At 36.4% G+C, this 25,810-nt stretch overlaps 1 protein-coding gene across 6 annotated transcripts in view; it reads left to right on the top strand.

Annotated features, from left to right (window-relative positions):
* TRPM3 (transient receptor potential cation channel subfamily M member 3) overlaps positions 1–25,810 on the top strand; it is a 446,851-nt gene that overhangs the window by 290,384 nt on the left and 130,657 nt on the right. For all 6 annotated transcript variants that reach the window (XM_086629266.1, XM_086629272.1, XM_086629270.1 and 3 more), the window contains exons 2-5: positions 7,857–7,936; positions 8,591–8,795; positions 17,117–17,330; positions 20,318–20,442. In XM_086629266.1, the coding sequence (XP_086485392.1) occupies positions 7,857–7,936; positions 8,591–8,795; positions 17,117–17,330; positions 20,318–20,442 (624 nt within the window). The remainder of the gene's footprint in view (positions 1–7,856; positions 7,937–8,590; positions 8,796–17,116; positions 17,331–20,317; positions 20,443–25,810) is intronic.

Here is a 25,810-nt window from a genome sequence, read left to right as displayed (position 1 = left end):
GAGGGAAAAGCATTATATTCGTTTGACATGTTTTTCCTTTTCTCTAGCACCTATTTATGGCTCTTGTAGAGATAGGATAGTGGGCTAGATGAACCATCATCTGATCAAGCAGGGCTTTCTTGTTAGGAAAAGTTTATTTACTTATTTAAACAACTTTATCCTCACAGCAGATTTGATGAAATCATAAATACTTCTCTAAAGAAACATCATTAATGAAGCCAATAGGCTTAATTCTTCACCTCACATGCCAGTACCTTGAAGAAGGAAATCAGGGAACTTTTTTAAAGTGTTCTTTACATTATGTCCTTCATTTTAGTAAGCTTTTCTTTAAAATTCTCCCCTTACACTGCTACTGATCTTGAGGAGGTCTGTAGGAGCCTGGAAGTCTACACCAGTTCTTGGATCTAGTCATTCTCCCTGGTTCTTTTTGAAATATCTGTTAATCTTTCCAGTTAATTTATCAATAGCATGGATAATAACAACTGGTCACATAGCTTCGTCTATATAATGTTTTGAAAATATATAAAACATAAATATCAATTTGCATAGCAGCATTAACAGAGAAACAATTTTCGTTTCTTAAACTGTGCAGTAAGAAAAATTTCAGACATAATGTTTAAAATCATAAACTTCCTGATTATTTTTAAATTACTCTGTTTCTCTAAGTATAGTATAAAAACTACATCTGGTAAACAATTCTAACAGATAAATTCTGTAACGTACTTTAGTAACAAATGACTGCATTCTATGCCCTCCTACTCTGTACTGAATACAGCTTAAGCTACAAGACAATTCAACATTGTTCTTGGAACAACTCTGATGATAAAGTGTTTCGGAAATCAGCTAGAAAAAGAACAAAACGTACAGAAGTACAGCTCTCGTGGATAAAGGCCTGATGGCCAGCCTCTAAGATATTACTTGTGATAAATATGTGTCAGAAAATGAAACATTTTGGGGCAGTCTAATGATCCCTATCTTAATGTCCAGAGAACTCCATTCCTAATGCTTCAAGCAAGTCATAAAAGTGTTTATAATGTTTTTAATTGGGCAACGCTGAAAGAAGGGGTAGAAATTTTGCTTGAGCCCACCTAATAATAAGGTTATTTTGAAGCATTGCCACCCTTTATACTAATCTACCTATAGAAGTTTTCAGATACAGGGTCTTTACACAGAAACAATGGAATTTGCAAAAGTGCTGGTTTCATTAAGGATCACTAATTGCATCAGCTTGCAATAGTACTGATGCCGTTCAGTCACCAGGTGGTCCTGTAAATCCCATCTGTAGTTTACTTCAGTAATACTCCGTTGCCTGTCCAGCTGCTCTGCCCCACTGCAAGGTAGAGAAAGGCTTTTAAAAACACCTTTCTTGCCCTAGTGAAAACCGTCTTATAACTTGGTTACTTGTTGGAGATGATAAAGTTGGGAAGCAAAGGGTTAGATCTGCCTCCAGTTCTGCTCTGCCACTAAAATTGCAGGTTTCTAAAACTGTCAGTCTTGGTGCTCTTTGTAAAGTAACATTAATTCAGAGTTCAGCAGTTGAGCATCCCAGCTACATAACATGTTAAAATCTGCCAGAATTTATCTTCCTGAAAAATTTCTGATTTTGATTAATTTTTAATGTTTGCTCTCCTCTTTTGTGAGGAGTCAGTACTGAGTTCATTGCTAACTGGTGTCTGAGAATTCCCTTCATTAACAGTGAGCCAGATTGAAAATGTAAAGAACGTGTATGTGTGCAGCATTAAATGTGTAGCATCCACCTCTCTGAAAGCACTATTTTGCAGTTGCACCGTACTGAAAAAAGCAGCTATCTCTTGCTTTTTGACTGTTTCTTTATTACTTCTCAAAGTAGAGGAGTATCTATAGCACTGGTAGTTTCATTGCCAGAGCATCATAACATTAATGCACCTTTAAATGAACTATGGCAAAGACAGTTGTAATTTCCTGTATCATCAGTGGCATATGCCAACTCGACCTAAGTGCTGATCTATAAATCATCCTTCACATTGCCACTGGGTAATATAGGTGAATGAGTATAACTGTTGTTGCTTGTGCTGATTTCTTCAGACAAAAGATGCGGCTTCTGCCCTGGGTTACTTTTCAAGCTGAAACCTGAATCCAGAAACAATCTCCAGAATCTTGTCAGGTCCAAGTACTGAAATTTCACTTCAAAGTCAGATTTGGATTTTTACTAAGTTCAACAGGAGCCAGCAATGTGCACCGGCAGCCCAAAAAAGCCAGCCATATCCTGGGCTGCATCCAAACAAGCGTGGCCGGCAGGTCGAGGGAGGTGATTCTGCCCCTCTACTCTGCTCTTGTGACACCCCACCTAGAATACTGCATTCAGCTCTGGGGTCCCCAACACAAGAAGGACATGGAGCTGCTGGAGCGAGTCCAGAGGAGGGCCACGAAGATGATCTGAGGGCTGGAGCACCTCTGCTATGAAGACAGGCTGAGAGAGTTGGGGCTGTTCAGCCTGCAGAAGAGAAGGCTCCGGGGTGATCTTATAGCAGCCTTCCAGTACTTAAAGGGGACCTACAGGAAAGCTGGAGAGGGACTTTTTACAAGGGTGTGTAGTGATAGGACAAGGGGCAATGGATTTAAACTGAAAGAGGAGAGATTTAGATGGGATATAAGAAAAAATATTTCACTCAGAGAGTGGTGAGGCACTGGCACAGGTCACCCAGAGAAGTTGTGTCTGCCCCATCCCTGGAAGTGTTAAAGGCCAGGTTGGATGAGGCTTTGGGCAACCTGGTGTAGTGGAGGGTGTCCCTGCCCATGGCAGGGGGGTTGGAACTAGATGATCTTTGAGGTCCCTTCCAACGCTAACCATTCTATGCTTCTATGATTCTATGATTCTTAAGTCATCTTGATAGTGTTAAATCTTTCCTTCTCTCACTCTTCCTCCACTCTGTCAATCAAAACAAATTCCCCTGTGCTAAAATGCAAGCAGTCTTTTCCTGCTGACTCCCTAGTCATATTCTTTGCCTCATTGAGCTGTTTACTGGCTGCTCTCTTGACACTGCAACTTTCTGTACCTTTGCTATTCTCCACAGATCATCTTTGGTCTGATCCTGTGCTAAAGAGTTCTCACAAGATATGCACATGGTCTCTGTTGCTCTGAACTCTGTGGTAGAGAAATCCCATACATTGTAGCTTTGCTGGAACAGAGGGTGTATATATATGCACACAGAGTATGTATATGTACATTCTTTGTATATACGTGGCATACAAATTACATATATGTATATTACACAAAAAACTCAGGGAACAAAATGAGAAATCTCATGGATTTGACAGCCTAGCAGAAGCTTCTCAACATGTGTGATGGTGTAAGAAGTTTAGAAGTTGATACGTGCGCTCAGCCTTGCCCACCCTGGGCCCATCAAAGCTAATGTACATACAGTATAGTTTAGTGTGTGTGTATTCATCAATGTCAAGGGTGGACAGAATGTTTTCCATGCATTAGATGCAGCCTTATTAAAAAGGAAACAAGGATATGTATGCATATGTAGGAGTAGAGAGGAATTCACCCAAACTTGAAGGGGGGGGGGGGGGGGGGGGGTGAAGAGTAAAAATATTTTATATTTGGAAAACTCTTGAATTAATTGAACACATATAATTGCTATGTAGTAAAAAAATCTTAATGTCGTTCACATGCAAAAATTGTTCTTCAGTGTTGATATCGAGAGGGTACAGTAAAGTAGTCCCCAAATTTGTAAACATTTAAGTGGTGTTTTAAGTTACTAACTTTTAATTAAGCTGAGAACAATGCAGTTTCTTGTCTCTGAAAGACAAAGGTTTATGTTTATGACTTTCTGAAAAGTTACATTCTCTGCAGTACAGCAACTGTGGTAAGAAATAGTGACAAACTCAGCTTCTTTGGAAAAATGCCGTTGTTGATTAATTGCAATATATTTCAGCCATGTATAGATTTCTCACATTTGCCCAATAAACAGTGGTTTCATTCTTCGGAGATGAACAATCTCTCTTGTGCGCTCAGGTTCTTTCCAGCTTAGTACACAGTTTCTTTTGAAGGATTTGTTTTCCTGGGTTGAACTCAAGAACTCGGAGCACCTTATCACGCTTTCACAAGCTCGATTTCTGAAGGGAAAAGTAGAGAGGGGAAAAAAGCCCGTCAAGGCTTGTGCCAGTTAAATCCAGGCTCTCAGGGGATTTGTTTTTCTTTTTGGCGTCAGATTAGATGTTCAAACCAAGCAGTGTTGTGGGTCTGCGGGTGTGTGTCCACCGAACCCTTAACGAGGCTAATCCCACGGCAGCACATTCCAAGCAGCTAATGGGTGCAAGGGCTTTGCTTGCTCCCACATCTCTGCTCTGCGGATGGGCTGAGCGCCTCGTTCGGGGGCACTCGCGGACGTGTTACTCGCCATGGCCGGCAGCAGGGAAACGTGGACGGCAGAGTTTGCTCCGGGACGGACTTAAACACCGAGTTTGATGCTCAGGTAAAGAATAGGGAGGAAAAACTGTTCTTGGTGGGATTTTGCAGATAAGTTAAGAGAGAAAGAGAGCCTTAACTGAGAGATCTAAGCCATGAGTAAACTGAATCCAAGTATAAGTAGGGCAAGTAGTTTAAGAATTCACTGTGGACTTTGAATTACCTTAGGAATTGATACTGAAGAATTGTTTACAAAATAAGAGAAAGAGAAGATAAGGTTCTTGCTCTACTATTCTTGAAAATGCTTTGCTACACTTTTCTGAACTTTTTACTACTTTATTAATTCGCATTGTAAACAGGAGTTTAGTGCAGACTGTTTTGTTATGAATGTATTGATTTCCTCAAGTTATTCTAATTTTGTTATGAAGACTTTATGGCAAGTAACCATATCTGAACCTTATATTTCATTGCAAATTATCTCTGTCACAGAAAGACAACTGGCATGGGGCAGTGAAATCAGATGTTTTCTTTTTGGTTTGGAAGGACAAGGAATTATTAAACGAGTAAATCATATATTTTGGCAATATGAATCTGTCAGGTAGGATAGTACATTGTTGGAGATCTAAAAGCTGGAAAGCCTCTTTTCCTGATGTGAATAAAGGACTTTTTAAATCAGATTGTTATTTTTGCAATATTACATTTGAAGAAGTATTATGAGAATTCAAATGCAAATTATTATTATATTTAGCAGAGGTGGGTTTCTTTTCTACTTGCAAAGATAGTATGAAACAAAGTAGGAAAAATGTCCATTTCTTTAATTTTTTGAAAACCTGCTTGTATACCTAAAGAAAAAAGTTTTAACTGAAGTACCTGTTATGACATCTTTTTGTATTGGATCTTGAGGCTTAGAGAAATTGAATTAGTGGCCATCTTTAGAAAAGATACATTAGGTCCATGTCATAAGTAAATTCACAAAGGTAAATTGTTTGCAGAATTTAATAAATGATATTTTTAGGGAGTCTTAGCAACATGAGTAATAATGATATGCTATGTAAGCTCTGCAGTATGAGCTGATTTCAGATGTCAGGAATAAAAGTTGACTTATAAAAGCTTTTCATGCTTTCTAGAGAAAATAAAGGATATTGCAGGCATGTATTTAGTGTTAAGCAAGCATGAAGATAAAATTGGCAGTATTCTACAAGTGTTCCTTTTTTTGTCAAAAAGTTACTGTGTATATATATACACAACAAAAAGGATTCATAAATCTGCAGCTTCTTATCAATATGTATCTTCTTAAGGCAATGTAGAAAGTTGGTGTGCTCTTGGACCTTGAAGGGGAGAAATTTCAAGAATGTGTGGTCCATACAGTAAAGTATGTAATTTCAAATGTTAGCATTGCAATACCTGAGTAATAATTGTAACTTCCTTTATTTGTCTACAACACTCAACAAAAAGAAAACCCCTAGTTTTCCATGTAGTTATGCTTCAAAAGTTCTTCAGTAATAGGGTCAAATAAAGTTCAAAAAATTCATTCTGGATGCCTAGAGAGTTCTAGAAAGTTAGTTTATAACGTGTTTTTCTTTGCCTGAAAAGACTACTAAGCTGAGAAATTACTCAGTGATGCACTAGACTTCTAAGTTGATTTGACTGTATAATGTACAAAGTTGTGAAGATGGTGATGATTATCATTATTATTTACATCAGAGACATATAATCATTTAGAAGTTACAATAAATTAGAACTTCAAGGTAATCTCTTCTATGTAAAGTAAAGCTTTTTTAGATTTTTCAGAATTTCTATTCAACTGTTCTTTGCTTAAACGTGAAAAAAACCTTTCCCCGCATTCTATAATATATTAACTTTCAGTTTGCTACAGTAAGGAAGAACAATCAAATAAAGTTCTATTTAATGTTTTTAGTAGACTTTTCTTTTTCCTGACTGTAAAACTCGTGTCAGGGTATCTGCTATTCCTACAAAATATGAAGTCTAGCAGATTTTTCAAATAAAAATGCAAATAGAGCAAAGACAAAATATTGTTACCTAAAATGAGTGACCACTAGATCTAATAAGGGATTATCTTCTGTGAAAAATGCAAAGGAATAACTTTTTATGTACTGAGAGTGATAACTAAAGAATGTAGCTAGAAGTTCTTATTATGGTTCTTTATAGGTTATACTACTGACATTAATTGACTCCAAGAAATTTCCACTGATTTTCAAAAGTCCCAGAAACACAAGTTTCTGGATTTAAACATGAAAAACAGGATGCAGACTGAGTTGACAAAAGGATAACATTACGTAGTCAGTAAGGTAACACTAGTTAGTAAAGGTAATGCTTACTTAGGTTACTATCTAAGCTTACACTGTAAAAGGTAACAGTTAAGTAATGTTATAAGAGCAATTTCGTATTTTCTCTTTTTATAAAGGTAAGGTGTTTAGATTTCCTTTAAATTATCTAAAGCACATTTCACATTACTTAGATAATGTCATAGTTCATAGTTTATAGTTCTATTTATGCTGTGTAATTTAAATACGTTTTATAAAAATTAGCTGTTTAAAATGAATTTTTAAAGGAAAGTTTCAACTCATCTCCTTATTAAATGGAATAATTGAATTCTATGTGGGGTAATCTTTTAGAGAGTTTGCCAGAATTCGTATTATATGGAGTGAGGACTGTCTAGATAATTAAAAATATTTCAGAACTCTGTAAAAACTTGGTATAGTTTTTTTTTTCTTTCCTACCCGTCTACCTTTCTTTTAAAAAAGATCTCTTATGTATCTGAAAATTAAAAGTTCGCTGAGGGGTATTACTTGCTTTCCTGTGAATCTGTGGAGGAAGAACTTGAGTGTTATGAACAGGCACATCTTCAATGAACTCAGTTTTAGAGGTCACATCAACTGGTCGTCTGACTCTTAATGTATGAAAGTTTTTTGTCCACATATGAAACACTATTTTCTGGCTCATCTTAAAGAGCACTCTCAGCACTTTTATGAAAAATTGCATTGGAATTATGGTGTTAGAAGTTTTATTGCAAGATATTTATTTTCTAGTTTCTGAGATTTATTTTATTTTTAATTAGAGCTGACTTAGTTGTATCACTAAAATGGAAACAGATTTTTTTTAAGTATTTTTAATTAATAAGTGTGTTTTTTCTCTACCACGTTCAAAGGTTTACAGTTTGAATTAATTCTTCTCCAGTGATTCCTGCTATGAGAATATAAATGACAGCATCAAAGTCATCTGGCTAGTGAATATGAAAAAAAATCTTAAGATCTTATGTTGGATGCTTAGCTCTAGAAGGGAACCATAGTTCTAATGGAAAATATTTGCTTTGTGCAAAATGTGCACTGTGTATCTACAGTCAGTGAAATTTTCTTTTCTGTTTGAAGTTTCTCTTCAGTTATACTACAAGTTGTGTTTAATAAGCAAACAATGCTCACACCATTTCCTTTCTCTCTTTTAGGCACAGAAATCATGGATAGAAAGAGCATTTTACAAGAGAGAATGTGTTCATATCATACCCAGCACCAAAGACCCCCATAGGTAATTGCATGCTACTTGTATGAGGAATGAAAGTCAATTACAAGAAAACATCTCTATATATGTGTGCGTACATATGTATATGGATATAAATAGTTTGTAAAGACTTATTTGATCAGAAGATGGTTGATTTACATCTGGAGTTATGAATTCCTATGAGCACTATTTGTTTACATTTTACAAAAAAAGATAAATCAAAGGTGGTTCAGCATCTTTGCTTAATTTCCTGTATTCTTAGTTCAATGTTCAGTGCCTTGAATATTTACCTAAATTGGATGTATGACACAAAATACTGTAAAAAGAAAACATTTGCAGTGAACTAGCAATATAAAATATGTGCTAGTCCAAGCCAAAGGTGGTTATTTCACCTGATATCATCTGAAGACTGTAGAAAATGTCATTTTGTCCATATTTAGAACAAAGAATTATTTTATTGAAGTATAAGAGAGTCCAAAGTAAGCAAGGTCATAGAAAGAAAAGGTGATATCTGTACTAGTTTGCTTCCACGAGTAAAGGCTTCAGATAGCATGCAAGTGGTCAGCAGAGTTGAAAAGGTGGGGGTTTTTTTAAGATCTGTAGGCCATTTAAGATAGTTTGTTTCCCTTTTTGGTTTATACATGCGCGTGACTCAAGTTTTCTGTTTGTTTATTGTCATAGGTGTTGCTGTGGGCGTCTAATAGGTCAACATGTTGGACTGACTCCAAGCATCTCCGTTATTCAGAATGAGAAAAATGAAAGCAGGCTTACTCGCAATGACATCCAGTCGGAGAAGTGGTCCATCAGCAAGCACACGCAGCTCAGCCCGACAGACGCTTTTGGAACCATTGAGTTCCAAGGAGGAGGCCACTCCAATAAAGCCATGGTAACCATGTTTTTTCTCTTAGATAAATAATGCTGCTAGCTCAAAAAAGGCATTCACAAAGAACAAACAGCATTCTTTCTTAACTTCATTTTAAACTATTATTTAGTGTAAGACTGTACCATATGTTTTTATGTATCATGTGCCAATGAACTGATGAACAGAATTAATTATAAAAGCTGGAGTACAGCGTAAGAGGGGCTACCTTTATGAAGACTGAAGACATCCTAATGTGCTGCTATCTCAATTTTCTTCCAATAGCTAGCCATCTTTCTTTTTCTGAATAGCTTTAGACTTCAACTCTGGTTTCCCATTGCTGGGTGTGTCTGCAAGGCTGACAAGTTTGAAATACCACAAATTTATTTTAATATTTCTCCAGACATGTATCAGAGGATAGACACGTTAGACTCACTGGTTCATCTTTCAATGAAATAAAAGGCCCAGTAAGTGTCTAAGGTAGGAACTGGCAAATCCCTATTCTGCCATAGATTTCCTTGAGCAATTCACTTAGTCATAATGCAATGCTATGGAGCAATACCAAAGTATATTAATCCGAAGGCAATGTCCACTAAATTGGAGTAACTCATGCATCAATTTTTTTGTATGTGGCATTACACGAAAGGAAGAATCTCACTGTCTCTATCTAAACTGCAGAACCTGAGACTTTGTACTGACAGATAGGTGTGTACCTAGCACATCGTGGCCAAGACACTGCTTTGGGCAGCAGTGTGGGCAGAATCAGAACCACTGAATGCTTTGCAGAATAACCTGCCCAGCAATTCGGTACTGTCTTCTTTGAGTGAATTCTTCCCAACAGGTCTCTCAGATCTGTCATGGTACTAGGTGGAGTAGAGACAATGAAGAGCTCAGGTACTATGCCAGCAAGAGCCAGATATTTTCCTCAGATGGATACATAGGTGCTGGAGATGGAATGATTACTTGAATGAATGGTTCTGTTCACACAGATGAATGGCTTCTCTTGATAGAAACCTCAAAACATGGTTGCACCAAGAAACAGACAGAAAATTAGGTCATTTCTCTGAGAGTATCACAGACACCTTATGTTCAGTTGATAACCAATTACCTAAAAATCTGCAAGGCCATTGCTCGATTCAGTAAGTAACATTTGTTTAGTGTGAATAAATCGACACCTCCTTCAGCACTGAAATTAACCAAACCATACTGTTGGTATCTTCACAAGGAGAGGGAACAAAACAGAATGCCTTTTGCCAAAACTGAGAAAGATTCAGAGGTATAGTAACCATCATGCTATTAACCATATATGGATACTTTGCATTAAATCCATCTTTATGTGAAAGCGTAATCACCAGAGCTTTTTGAGTGGTGTCCTTGAAGGTCACTATAAAGCAATAAACTGCCCTGCCCAGACAAAAGTAGTCTTAAGCAGACAAACAATGATCAAGGCTTTAGGGAAGCTATTGATACCAGTTTCTCTAGAGGATTTCTGGTCTTTGTTGGGATTCTGGTGTCCTGCTACAGTGCCATAAAAGAACAGGAGATGCTCCAAGGTATATGCTGTGTGCTCAAAGACATACGCTTGAAGTGAAACTGAAGATAACGTTGGAATTCAACCTGAAGGAAAGAAAACTCTTGTCACAGAGTGCAGTCAGGAATGAAACCATGAAGAATTTAGAAAAAAAAAAAGAAGATAAAAAGGGATTAAAAGTCTGAGACACCTAAATAACAAGTTAAAACGTAGGGATGAATACAGACAAAATATTACTGGAAAAAATCTGGATGTATTTTGACAGTCCCAGAATCAGAAAGATATTTGCATCTCCCATCAATTCATAGTCATTAAAGCCCACCCGAAACATAGGAACAACCAAATTCTTCATGAATTAAAGTCTATAAAATCTCCAGATATTCAATCATCCCACTAGTGGGAACAGTACTTCAAATTAAACAATTCACTAAGTATCTCTTTTAGGTGTGTCCTGCTTGGTTACTAATGAGTAAAACTTCTTTCATATGACCAAAAAAACCACAAATTAGAAGATCTGCATAACCAGTTACTGTGCATTTTTTAAAATGGAAACAAAAGAAGGAGCCTTGTTATACTAGTCAGTGTGTTTGTCACTGAAAACAGTATGAAGGTGTTCTTATGGTTAGATTTTCAACCCCAAATCTATTTTAGGGTAGAGTACAGTCAAAGAGCTGCCTAACTAGTTGCGGTTTTATTAGCAGAAAGAGTGAAACTCATGTCTCTGAATTTACTGGATATCAAGTCTTTCCCATAATAAACTTACCAAATCAAAAGCGTTCTGTGAAAGCCAAGAGTTTGCTCAGTCAAAGCAACCAACAAGTTTTGCCAGCAGAAGAGAGGAAAAAAGAGCATTTAAATTATCTTGAAAAAAAAGGCTTGAAAAAAGGAACAAGTACTTAATAATCCTTCAAAACATTCTTGTTCAGAGGATATATTTTCAAACTCAGAAGCAGAGAAGCTGGAATCTCAACAGGGACTGGGGGAGAGAGAGAAAAAGGAGAAAACATGATAAATGGGCATTTGTTCTTTTGTAAAAATATGCTTAGTTTTCTAGCTACTGGATATCAAGTATCACTATAGCATACAAGCTGATTTTTGCTGACAGTCATGGTGAGTTAATATTGTGCCTATTGGCTAATAGAATAACCCGATAAAGCAGCAAGATTTAGCAAGCTGACCAAGATCAAGCAAAGCCTCAGGGGAAAGTTTGATGTAAAATTCACCACCTGTTCCTTACTTTATTTCCTGAAGTGGATGTCCACACATGAAAATTATTAAGCAAGGGAAACACAGAACTGAGTTATATTATCTTGGTCTGTGCTAACAGCAAAGTTGGTAAATTCTTCTGAATCAGGCTACAAGGAAAGAGGTGGAATTTATTAATGGAAACCATAACCTCAAATTTGTAATTGGGAAACTGATAGGTTTTTTAATGGAACAGATTAATGTGTGTAAGACTGACAGATAATTTTTTCCTCCATTGAAAGTAACAGAATTAAATTTAATAAAATAGATATGAATTTCATAGCAAATATATGTATACTTTGCATATATATTTGCAAGCTACAAATGCAGTGATATAATATTGTATCAGCTGCCACCAGACAATTAACAACGGCATCTTTAGCTGTGAAAATGAAAATTACACTGAAGTTATAATAGAACATATGGATTTTGAACAAAACAGAAAAGACGATGTAGGTTTACAAATTGCCAGTAGAACTGACTATGCCATTAATTAATTTCGTTTCCATAGCCACATAGAACGAAAATTCTCAAACAGCATGAATTTTGCTAATACCATTGAGTTGTTAAAGTATCTTCAGTGAGGCTGCACTAAGCTGCTTAATATTGTGAAGAGCTGAGGATGCAGCAGATTATATAGAAACATACAGCCAAGATTATGTAACATTGGTTAACAAGATCAGTTGCTAAAGAGGCCTTTCTTTCAGTCTTCATGTAACCACAGATGATGCTGCAACAACACTGTGGTTTTTAGATCTCTGTCAGTCTTTTATTTTCTTCATAAGTGGCTCATCCTATTAATTTTTTAGAAACATATTTAACAGTTGTGCTGTTCATATTTACATTGGTTTTATGTCAGATTTTCGTTTTGGCAGTGATAAAAACATCTGAGAGGCATGTGAAGATAAGTAAACTTTATTAACAGCTTTTGCAATAAATGAGTGGATTGAAAAAAGATAAGAAAAGTAATTAAATGTGATCAATTGGCTCTTAGTATTTTAAGAAACATCGACGAGTTCATTTAACTATATACTGGCAATTTATTACTCTAACTCTGAGAACAATTATCACACTAATGTGAGTGATTCCATTCCAATTATGAGCAATATTCTGAACAATTTCTAAAAGGATTCTGGTTATTAGTGGACCTGTTAAGGCAATCTTGCTGTGATGCATTTTGCACTGAACTTGTGCCCAAACAAAAACAATTTTTGAAATTTACTATCTGCCTTTCTGCACACAAAACCAACCCCTTATTTCATTAAATGGTGTACCTGGAGTCCATATCAACCTTGTTTAAAGGATCAGTCTTTACAGAATTGAAATTTCTTTGATTATGGTTTTCCAAGGTTAGATGGAAGACAGCTGTTTGAAAAGCTTTGATAAGTTAAATACATTTCTCCCAATTGAATGCATTAGATACATTTAATGTGCAGAATACAAAACTAACATGTTTGCAGCTGTGCAAGAAATAAAGTTTACCTAAGTGTTATAAGCTTAACCTTGGAAACGTGAAAGAACATCAGTGGAATTCCAATATACACAAACAGCTTCTTAGAAAGACTTTCTAATAATCAGGTCTCCAAAACATTATACTTTATTAAGGATATTTGGAAATCAGCCGCATATAAAGGTATGTTTCTGCTTTTAAAATATATTCTACCAAAGTTCTACCAAAACTGTGTAAAAAGGATCTTAAAAGTCACCAGTGCTTTTGAGAGAAAAAAGAAGAGAGAATCCTGTAACTGCGTAAACCATGAAAAAAGCAGCAAACATTTTTTTGTTATAGTAAATTAATACTTAAAGAACATTTACAGAATTTAAAAGATGCTGTCCTACATGGAGAAAAAGAGGCAATAACACAGAAAAGCATTTATCCAAAGCCTATTTAAATCAGTAAGGATTCTTCCGCTGTCTATTTAGTGAGACATGGATGAGACCTTAGGATGTTGAGAAGAATAGTAGCTTACAAGGAACCAGTCTGGTTTCAGTCTGAGAGTTTTTCTGTTAAATTAAGTGAGAATTACATAATGTTTATATGAAGATCACACTTTGAGGGAATCAGTCTTTAGCTCTGAATCTTTCTATTTTATTCACAGAGTCTCTCATCTGTGCTCATTCACCATGTACTTTAATGAAACAGCTGTGCTTGAGTAACACAGTAGAACTTTTACCACTAAGGAACTCTGACGTTTGCCCTGTGGCACTGGAGTCCAACTGGCTGTTTGACTGATGATGTGCACAGCTATTTTTTAGAAAACCACTTGATAAAAGAGGGAAACAACTGTTGGCATCAAATGGCACCCTTACTGCCTACTTCTGTGCTAGTTTAGGGATCAAATGGGCATAACAGCTTGAAATAGATGATTTCTCATTTCATAATGTTATGCTGATGTCAGTCAGGTCAGTCTGTAGGTTTTGTGGTTCAAAACTGTACTTTTGCTTCCTATCTTTCCCTGCTCTGCTGGCACACAACTGAAGTCTTGCATCCTATCCATACACGGCTCCCATAAAGAAGGAATTCAATCATTTGCCATTAGAACTGATCATTTCTACAGCTGACAGATACAACATACATGGAGTTTCAGGGTAACAGAGCAGTGGTTTAGCTTAGATTTACATTTAAATTTCAAATCTGCCCCTGGAGGCTAGGGCAAAAAAAAATTAGGAACAGCAGAAATACTCACTAAGATCCTAAACAAAAACTCAAAAGGCTGAATATTCTGCTACAAGATTGAAAGAAATGAATTTTTAATATGGATAAAAATGGCCTTAAAAGTGTTTATTCATAATTTAATGCATATTTTGACAGTGATGACTAAAGAATTCTCTTGTACTTACTAGTTAACATGTGAAGTAATAGCAAAAGATTAATCCCAAACATTCCAAATGGAAAATGGCCTCTGTAAGAGCAAGAATGAATCAGACCATCATAAAAATTGAGATCTGTGCACAGAAGAAAAATCATTATGTTTGATGCCGTTGCCCTTCTCAAAAAAATTCTAGAACAGTAAAGCTTATCCATGATGATTTAAATTTTAATTTACATGAAAAAAAATGTCAGATTTATTTTTACTTATATTTCCTCTTTCTAAAGTAAAATGAATTCTTTTCATAAGTACAAAGGGGTTTTGCCTGCAGTATAAAGAACAAGTGGTTGTTTGCAATAAAAGATGTCTATATTTCAAGTAAATGTAAGATAACGCTTCTTCTCACTTTGTGATTCACTATATAGGTCAATATTTATGGAAATTCAAAGGTCTTAGTCAATAAGAAAACGAATGAGATTTTTGCCAATTAATACATAGGCTGAAGAAGGTAGGGACAGTGAAGTCACACATTCTGGAATGTAAAATAATGCAAAAGAATCAAGAAAACAGTCACTGGCTGAATTAGATAATACATATCTGACGTCTTTTTTGCCTTCATCATAATATCATCCCAGATGATTTTCAGCAAATTTGTGTGGCCATTACTAATATGAATTCACTTTAATTAACTTCTTAAAACTCCCAGTCTTTCTTCATCAAAAAAATGGAGTAAAGGCACCACTGATCCCCAAATCTAATCCCATAGTTTGACCAGCAGAGGTTTTGTGTAGGCCCTCTGAAGGAAGGGAGCATTCCTTCAAGGACAAGCTATCTGCTAATGCATGCAGTGCTAACAAGGTATTGCCCTTTGCAACCTCAGCTCTCCCTAAGAACAGAGCAAAGCGAATAAGGATCAGTCTCCTTACAACCCCTCTGGCACGTTAAAACTTTGACAGCCCTACAATCCTAATTAAAATTGTTAGATTCACCACCTGGTCAGTGGAATCAGGTGCCATGCAGGATTTTCTCAACTCCCATGCAGAAAATTGAATGGATAGATACTAAGGACGTGGTTCATGTATATATGAGCTTGAGGGTGCGTTATGCTCTTGCCGGACGTGAATATTGTATGTTCTTCGTCCATTAGCTGTTACAAATTTGCCTGACTGCTGCAGACAACGTTACTGATGCACTGGGGTGAATGTGCATTCCCAAGTTCTTGCTCAGCTTTCAGTTTGACCGCACCTGCCTTGCTTCGCTCTGACTGTGTGCCCAAACGGGTTTCTGCTTCCAGAAATCAGAAATGTTAAGAATGGCTGTCCACTGTGCAACAACCCATTCTTGCAAGAAAACTTATCTATTATCAGTTTCTTCTGGAAAAAGTCAGGTCTTTGTTTCTTAGAATCATAGAGTCATAGAATGGTTTGGGTTGGAAGGGTCCTCGAAGATCATCTAGTGTCAACTCCCCTGCCATGGGCAGGGAAACCCTCCACTACACCAGGTTGCCCAAAACCTCATCCAACCTGGCCTTGGACACTTATTTATTCAAATAGAAAAGGGCCCAGTTTACTGTCGTATGGTTTACTAAAAAAGAACAATCTTTGGGCAAGAAGTATTGATTATACATGTTAAAAATGGACAAAATTATTACATAATATATGTGGATATTATACTACCTGGCATGTTACAATAAATAAGTTAGAACTAGACATTCCTGTGGCTGAAAGCAAAGGTACCCGTGTTCTACACCCGAAGGCTGTGCTGACAACCCATAAACAGAAAGACTACTGAAGTAACTCTATATGCCTTGATCCAATCAGAAGTTTGATAGACAAGTGGCTTTCTATAACCTATTCTGTTTAATTAAGGGGATCCTTCCAGATTTTACTGGTTATAGAAAGAATTTTGTCCTTTTATGGCTCGTTTCTGCTATGCAACTAGAACTCAAAAAAAGTATCTGCCCTGTCATGGGCTTTGTGAAAACCTTCAAACATCAGCAAGAGAAAGAGCAGGAGAAAGAGCCCAGAGAGAAAGTTTTGTCAGGAAGAGACAGGTATGTGTGCAACACGGTAGTGCTGTAGAAATTCTGATGACAGTTATCTTTGAGAAAACACAAACGGGCATGAACTACCTTGGGACAAAATCCTGCAGATGTAGCACAGAACAGCCAAGAACTGGAAATGCGTAAATGTGTTTCAAAGCACTTTTAAGGTCCTGTGCCTTGTTAGGCAAATTCATGAATCTACACAAATGAGTCATAAGTGAGCATTTGTTCATCTGAAAAGTATCTGTTTAGTCGTCTTACTTGGTTTAAACTTATGTATGCTTGAACAAATGAGCTTGTTTCTGTTATTTCCTATCTTTCAAGAGTTTGATTTTGTTTATTTGAAAATAACATACAAGTGAACGTGTAGTTGTGTCTCTGATTACCTAGGTCATCTTTGGCAGGCCACTTGCATTTTTGCTCCAGTTTTTGCATCCCTAAATTAAAGACAGTTATCTTTCAAGCATTGCTAAGCATAGTGAAACAATTAATGCTTTAATTTCCTAAATAAAGGAAAATTTTCCAGCCTGTGAATTGCAGGTGTTCCATTATTCCTACTTTCCTAAGTTTTGAAAAATCATTAAGTTAGCAATCACTTAGTGCTTTTGTCTTAAAGGTTGCCTTTTTTTTAGTGATCCATTGGGCATAAATCATAAATATTAGGAACCCGTGAGTTTAACCAATCTTTTTTTTTCTACTACTGCCCTTATTTCTGCAGTATGTACGTGTGTCTTTTGACACAAAGCCTGATCTTCTTCTGCATCTGATGACCAAAGAGTGGCAGCTTGAGCTCCCTAAACTTCTCATCTCCGTGCACGGGGGCCTTCAGAATTTTGAACTTCAGCCAAAACTCAAGCAAGTCTTTGGAAAAGGCCTCATTAAGGCTGCTATGACAACTGGAGCGTGGATATTCACTGGAGGAGTAAACACAGGTAACAGCAACATTGAAATGAAAGCACAGTGGCATCTAGGAGATTTCATCACAGAAAAAAAAATTAAGACTAATGAGATTAAGAAGCCATTCCATGTTTTATTTTATTAGTGCTGGCTGTACTATGCGCAAACAAGAAAATGCCAAGTTCATACTAGCCCGGCAGCTACCAGGGAATAAAAGGTTTGCTAAAGCGTGAAAAGCACACTGTGAAGCTGAAAATAAAGCCTCCTGTGAGGCAAGTATATTAGTATATTACCAGTGAAGACTTTATAACATCAACAGTAAATTACGGGGAGGAACTACTAACCAGAAACCAAAAAAGTCAAACTCTTACTACATGAAAATGAAAACATTTTCATCCAGAACAGACCTTTATTTTATCTTATCAGATGATCTGAGGTATGAAAGGAAAAAAGGTTCTGTTTTGTGAATGTATGTGGTGGAAAAACTTTATTGTGCATAAGTATCGCCTTTTCCTTTCTTGTAGACAACTTGACCTAATTTTTTTTCTATTACCCCTGCAGCAAGAGCAATAACGTTGTCATTTCTATTCAAAGTTGAGAACATCTGTAACATAACATATGGGTGCCCCAATGACCCAAGATAGCAGCTTGCCCAGCTCTGCTGGGAAACAGAATGTAGGTTTGGGGAATAAGCTGTAAAACACAGTTCCTCAGGTAAGAAATATTGGGCACTGGCTTCCCAGTTACCCTCCCTGAAGGAGGCAGAAAGGAGGAGAGACTCAAGGGAAAGTCAAAGAGTTCAGCTAGAGATAAGTGCAAAAAGCTTTGAGCTAGGACAGGTACTTGTAAATTCTTATGTCATTCTCTTTTGCTGCAGAAACAGAGCTATGATTTATTACTTTAGTAATCCCACAGAGTGTATCTATCCTCCTTACTGTCTTATGAAAAACATTGTAATCACTCTATCATGCATTAATTTTAGTATATTGTGGATCAGCTCCTGCATATTTGAATATGAATGCTCAACAGAAGTCTTGGACTTTATAGTTTGCAGAGTACATGAAATTTAAAATAATATTCTATTTTATCACAGTAGCAATACAAATAGCAAAGCTTCTGGAGTGTTAAATAGATAAATAGACTCACTCACATGTATGTAATATCCCTCATATCTCTGCAAAACAAGGAAAAATATCAGGTTAAATGTTGACCTGTGTAATGTAGTGATAATAGTTATGTTAGTTGCCGGATACTCTTGCAGTGACAATGGCAAAGACAGATAAAAATTTTAAGTTAAAAGCACATTAGAAAACTGTAGATATTGTACACTTATTGCAGTGGAGTACCACAGGAACTGTAGAAATCTAACTACAGAAATTTTGTAAACAAGGACTGACTGTAACATTTGCATTTGGCAAATGCATAACTTCTTCATACCATTTTTCAAATCATCACAGTTGCAAATGCTGAAACAATACAAATGAACCAGGAAAGTCAACATAATTACCGTTCAAAATTATTTCTTTTCCTGCAATCAAAATTACCTAGACAAAACAATGAAGTCCAAGTTGCTGTGTCTTATTTTAAAACATATTATTGTAGAAGCAATTCTGCATTGTCAAGTACCTCTCGTTGCTGTTTTTTAGGTTTCTGGAGCAAAACAGTTGATTGCTCCAGGGCAGGTTTTCAAACTGTGTAGGTGAAAATTAAGTGTTTTTTCTCTCTGTGCAATTGTACAGATTGAGAATTTCTGAATACACTCTGTGTATAAAAGTATAACTGAAAAATCCTGAAATACTGCTGTTGGACTGAGAATCAGTGATGTGACAGGAATGGTGCATACCTGGCATAACCATGACTGTTAAATGACTTCAACAAGTTGTTCTGTATATTCATGTCATGCCAAAAGTTATTTATTCTAAATAGCAGAAGTTTTTGCAGTCTGGACAGATATTCTGCTTTGAATCTTTTGTGTTGCTGGATCAAAGCTTTATTCATAGCCGATTACAGGAGTAAGTTTGTTGTTTTTTTCTCCTTTTCCACCACAGGAAGGAAATTAGACTCCAGGACTTAGAGGATTTGTTACGTTGCAGGGTTTTTTCTTACATAGTTCATTTACAGTGCAGATAAAACTATGACTAAAATCACATCTATTGTGTGACTGTTGTAATTCCAATCCAGTCATCTTGAAATTGTGGAATCTGAACAGGGAGCAAATACAGAAACTGAGTAACAGATAACATTTGCAGCAAATCCATAGGTCTGCTTCAGTGCAGCCACATCACAGAAATAGTTATTGATATACAGGTTAAAAAAAATAAATATTTTATTAAAAAGAAGGAGGAATGACACTTGTCCTCTGCACAGAGATACCACTGAAACATTGACAAAGCCGGCCTAAAGCATACAAGGAGCGCTATCAGAAAGCACTTGGAAGACAGCTGGGGAGCAGTCATTCTCTCTGTACTGATTCTGTTTTCCCACTGATCCCCCACAGGGTTTTCTAATACTTTACTGGAAGCTATCCCAGGTGACAGAGTTTGTTTGGAAAGAATGGTAGAATAGCTCACCGCAGAGTAGTGTAATGATGTTTTCCCATTTTCATCCTTTATTCAGACAGAAGGGAACATTTGCATGCAATCTACACTTCTTGGGAGGTTTGTGGGGGTTGTAATTTCTGTGCTTCTTTCTATGCTTGGGAAGGATATAAATGCTTGCATGCACATATGTTTGTTAACACAAGTGCAGATAAACAATTTACAGTCAGCTGTCAACATTTCTGTCCTTATTTCTAGAGCTGTGTAATTTTTTTCTTGCTACTTCATGTAATATTTTTTAGATTAGATAAAATGCACTTACGGTAGTACTGTAATAATATTCAATAGGAATATATTCATAGCTCTACTTAATTGTAAGTATATGCATAGATGTTTCCTAAAAAAGAATTCTATACTAAGTCTATGCCATAGTGAACAAAAAAGACATAATTACGAACTTTTATTTTATGCTGTTTCTTTCCCAGGAGTCATTCGGCATGTTGGAGATGCACTGAAAGATCATGCCTCCAAATCTCGAGGGAAGATCTGCACCATTGGTATAGCTCCCTGGGGGATTGTGGAGAATCAAGAAGATCTGATTGGCAAAGATGTAAGCCCTATATGGACATAGAGCCCCTCCAATATACATAAATCTTCCAGTTATTTTTCCTTTCCTCTCCATCCCTCACTTAACAATTCCTCATAGAATTAATGTCTGCAGAAAAAATCAATACATACACAGGTTTTCCATTATAGTTGAGAGCAGTTTTGACATGGCAAAAAAAAATAATTCCTGCACTGTATGTTCTTTAAAAATAAATTATAAAGACATTTCATCAAATACTATTCTTGAATATATATTAAAGTTTCATCCTTAGAACACTATGAACCCTGAAAAATGCCTAAGAAATCACTGACTGCAAAGCTGAACGTCTGATGTATTTTGAAACAATACTATGATGCATTGGTTAATTTCAGGATTTCAGACTATCCCCCTTATAATATATTCTGTCCTATGCGTTTTTATTACTGCAAATGGACATGAGATCAGACCTCAAAGAATCATTACTTCAGTCACCTTCTGAAGGGCATCGTCAGTGTTTCTTGTACTCTTTCACATCTTTCTTCACTTTTAAACCTATACTCACACTCAGAAAGATTAACCCCAGATTTTAAATACATGAATAGCTTACTCTGGTTGTATGTTACCTGAAGCTTTTCTGAGCCCTTTTATTTCCCTCACCTTTAGTTCTTTCCCAAGCCATCTGTCTGAGAACCAGTGGCTAACTTTGAATGGAGAAGAGATACAGTCTTCATTCTGCATAATGAATGTTTTTCTTGTCTGCATTACTCTAAATCATTCTTCTCTGCATGTTTGTCCATTAGCAAGTTGGAGAGGGGAAGAAGATTCAATTATCAGTTAGGTTAGAAGGAATTACAATGACTCGGAAGAAATTGATCCAACTGGCATTCATCAAGATTCACTATTAAAGTATAGCTTTTAGGGAGAATTGTTTTAGCATGGGTTTTTGTACTCTAACACCACTAGCATTTGTATAATAGGGTTACCAATATATACGAACAAGCAGGGTGGGACTCTGCAGCAGTAGTTCTGAGTCACTAGTGAACTCTTCTGCGATGCAGAGCAAAGGCTGACTAGCAGAAATAGCTAATCACAAAGATGAGGTGTGTCTTGTTAAAGACGTGTAATATACACATCGATTTCAGATAAGCAATCTTTACCAACTATGCATTGAGTTCTGGAAGCACTGCAAGAAGAAAGAGGGCAAGAAAAGACATCAAATTAGTGGTGAATTTTGGCACATCATTATTCATCCACTAGTTATTTCCACCTGTTGAAAAGCTACCAACTCTGCTCTCAGCTGGTAACCACCTGTTAAAGAGGCTCTGGAGCCTTCTTGTACAGCAAGTGCTGAAAAAAGAAGTTGGTTTCCCAGCTGTTCCAGCCAACTGGAACAGCCTCCCTGATTTCTGACTTCTTTAAGAGACGTTTTCCTCTAAATATCTTTCCAATTTAACAGGAAACCAAGAAGTTGTATGATTTAATTTTTTTTAAAAAAAAAAAAGGTTTCTGGTAAATCAGAAAAGGTTAATAGTTAGTCTGATCATCAAGAAGAAAGTGACAAAAGTTTTAAAAACAGTAAAGAAAACAAATTTGGGTAAAGTCTTCTATTAATGCAGCCACAAATATATCAGTAGGATTACAATTCTAGAGTCATCACTAAGGACAAAAATAGTTCCAAAATGTATTGTAAATGTGATAGACAAAATTGAAACTTTTCCTTCAGACCTCCTGGCCTATAATATTTTCATAAAATGATTGATCAATGACATGATGCAATGCTAAAGCACTTCTGGTTTTATCCTCTCTAATGCACATGTAATAATAATTGCTTTGTGCTTACCGATATTGAATTTCATCTTCCGTTTTATCACCTAGACAGGCTGCTTTATGAAGACTTTCTTTAACTCTTCATAGTCCACTGAAATATCTATGAGCTTTTCACACTCTTATTAACCCCAAATCCCTTACAATTGTGTTGAACAGAACATGAACCAGCCTAAGGCAGACCACTTATGTCACTACATCTTCTTAGTAACACTCAGCCTTTGCAAAAATTAACTTTTCCTTCTTACTCTTTTCCCTCCCTTCCCCTCAGCTTTCCCCAGTAACTAATCCCTCAAAGGACTTTCCTTGTTATCCAATGTGTGCAGTTTCTTTAGAAGCATTTGGTGAGGAAGCTTTTTGAAAATCAAAGTGAACTATATTGACTGGCTCATTAGAGGTGAATGCTGTGAAATGAACCAAGAAGGGGAAATATAAATAGTACCATAAGCATGTAAAATGAATCATCATTAAGCAAGAAACAAAGGCCACGAAGGATTATGCAGGGGGGAAAAAAAGTCAACCAATAGTAAAAGGCCTGTCAAACTCCAGCATCAATGTGGCTTTATGCCTATATGCACTATGTCTAGTTAAATTATGATCAGAACTGAAGAGTTGTCAAAACATACCCTTCCAGCATCAGACAGATACAGAAAATTGTCTTAGTCATGGGATTTGGGGAGGCGGAGGGAGCGGGAGGTGAGTTATTTCCATTGCACATGCCGCAGCGCATGTTGCCTCCCTGTGCCTTGTGGCAAGTCAGGCATGCTCTGCAGAGCTGTGCCTCTGCCATGGTTCAGCCCTTGCCTGGCCTGTTTGGATGGTGAAGTCATAGCTGAGGAGTTTTATTACATTTACCAGTCTATCCACGTTAGTCGGCTCTTGAGAACCCCAATGGCTTTCCTCAGACCTGCAAAGAGAACTGGCCAAGCTAAGCAAAATATTACAGTTGTTTGCTATTTGTTATATAGCGATGGTTAAAGATCCCTAAAGAGACTTGTCTTGCTCTGGTACTGTAAAAGCAATATAGCAGAAAATAGTGCCCCTCTTAACACACTTAGATTCTAATTTAAAAACAAAGCACGCAAGGGAAAGGAAGTTAGTTGCCTTATTTCCAATTTTCTGATAGAAGAACTGAGAAAGTAAGATGGCTTGCTCATTCGTGTAGAAAACTTGGGTTATAAACAAGTTTCTTCCTACATACAGACCCATTCTTCCTTTTAAAAGAGCACAGTTTGGGAGTCTTCGTTACATACATGTCTTTCCTTTCAGAGTCTATTTGGTCCTCATTTGGTTTTAATTCCTAGTCACCTCAGTAGGAACAGTGCCTGGATTATGAAGAGAACACTGATTTTAGTACTTTCCTTTTGTTCAATGAAATCATTTCATTTTTAGTCCAAAGAAGCTAGTATTTGAGATTTAAATCAAAATATGTTTTTATTGTGTGACTCAGTGAAAAGGACATTTCCAGCAGACTGTGATATATCATGGATCAGTCAAGATGCTGTAGTATATAATCTACTAACTTAAACAAAATGCATTTTTTTTAGTAATTAAAGTTTTGAGAAAAAAAAAAAAAAGCTTTTTCTTACTGAACTAATTGGCACTAAAATTCAACTTCTGCACTGCTATGCTGAATCACTACAAAACCCATGACGCCCACTTTTCATGCTGGCTATAAAAATCCTTCCATACGTGGATCCAGAAGGTTGACAGAAGGAGAAAATCCTAAATTCTCTCCAAAGTTCTTGATTTTTATTTATCTTCTTTAGAGTACTGTTATAGCCATGGAATGTAGTGTGTTTCTATCTATATGTTACTTCATTGATCTTTTGGTTATGCTCAACAACTAGAATAGGGCAAAACTGAAGCTCAGCAGAATTTTTGGAGAAGTAAAATACTTATTATTTTTAACAAAGGCTGTAACCAGTGAAAAGGAAGCAATAGTGGTTGGCTTTTATCATTTAGCAGCTTTTATTGGTTTTTATCATGCGTCAGAATGCACAACCCAAAATATAAGCCTACTTTGTAGATTTGTGCATAAACAGATGAAAGTGCCACATGAAAGCAAAAAGTGATACAGAAAGAAAACTACTTTCTCACAGCAATTTTTTATCTATTTAATAAATATGTATTTATTATACAAATATATATTATATATAACATCTATAATATATTGTATTATGTACGATTTTGTATCTTATACGTGTTATATATTATGTATATATTTTTTATATATATAGATCAGCCCCTTTCATGCACTCTGCGTTCCAGAATAAATTTTTTCCTTCCTAGAACGCAAATGTTGGAAGCACTATCATTGCCAGTTGCAGATGTCCTTTATGGACTTCACTAATAACAGATGCCTGTTTTTTTGTACTGCTCAGAATATTCAGAAAAAGTAAATTTAATAAAACTCGAGGAGTTAATATACTGCTACTTGAAACGTACTCTCCTAAACAGCTGAAATCATAAAAATAAGCAAATACTGTCCTTTTTTAAATAATATTTAATAAAAAAAAATTATGTTGGACTAAACATAAGTTGAATCCAAACATCCTTAGACATGTCTTTTGTTGAAAAATAAAGCCTAGCTTTCTTAATCTGTTTCTAGATAATGCTTCTGATTTATTAAAGACAACAGTTTCAGGGTTACCGATTTTTGTATTAGGGCAGTTGCTGAATTTTATCACTGGAGGCAAGAACATGCCATCAGCAAAGTATTCTCTGGGATGCTCAGGCAGTACTCTGAGCAGAACTCTGCAGTCTTGCTCTACTTGCTCAGTTATATTTTCAACTTTTTTCAGTATTGATTTGCATGGTGGAATAGGGAGGAAATTTAAAAGCTGAAAGGTTGTATGCACTTCAGAGGGCAGGGTCACAATGGAGAAGTTAGAAGTGAGCCTGTCATGGAGCAGGTGCTAGAATGAACTTCTCAAAATCCATGGACAATAACAGCCTAGAAAACTTCTTCAGGAAAAGCGGGGACCTTCCATGTTGTAGTGGGTCACCAGGTGATTATTAATAGTTAACAACTAAATTACATCATAACCCAATGCTGTTTCGGAAAGATGAGTATTATGCTGGAATTCAGTAACGCAACCTTGGGAATCATTCATTTCATGGCACTGGGCACAGGTGAGGCCAATATCTAGTTATAACAGAAGTCAAGGAAGTAAGAGCAAACAGGAGGCGCAGAAAACATAACCAATGAGATGAGCTTAAAGAACTGGAATTGTTTACTATAGATTACAGCCGAACTAACTGACAAAGGATTATTTTCATGAACACATCAAGTCCTGCCAGTCCCTTCTCCCTGATCCCATCAGTAAATGCTTTATTATAAAGGACTTCACTCTCCCAGCACCAAGTCCCCTCGATTTTCAGAATACCACCTACCTCCCTGAGATTACCAAAGGTTATCCAAACCAGAAAAAGTGTGCATTCAAGAATCAGCATTGTCTTAGAATTACTGTCTCCTTAATATTCATGTATATGAAAAAATATATAGCTGTCAAGTTTGATAGGTATGTAGCCAGAACTCACCACTTTAAACAGTGGTCTTTAAAAC

Source organism: Tauraco erythrolophus, chromosome Z (genome assembly GCF_009769465.1).
Source record: "Tauraco erythrolophus isolate bTauEry1 chromosome Z, bTauEry1.pri, whole genome shotgun sequence".
In the NCBI taxonomy this organism is placed as follows: domain Eukaryota; kingdom Metazoa; phylum Chordata; class Aves; order Musophagiformes; family Musophagidae; genus Tauraco; species Tauraco erythrolophus.
Note: the sequence above shows the minus strand (reverse complement) of the source record. Positions and strands in the feature narration are given on the sequence as shown.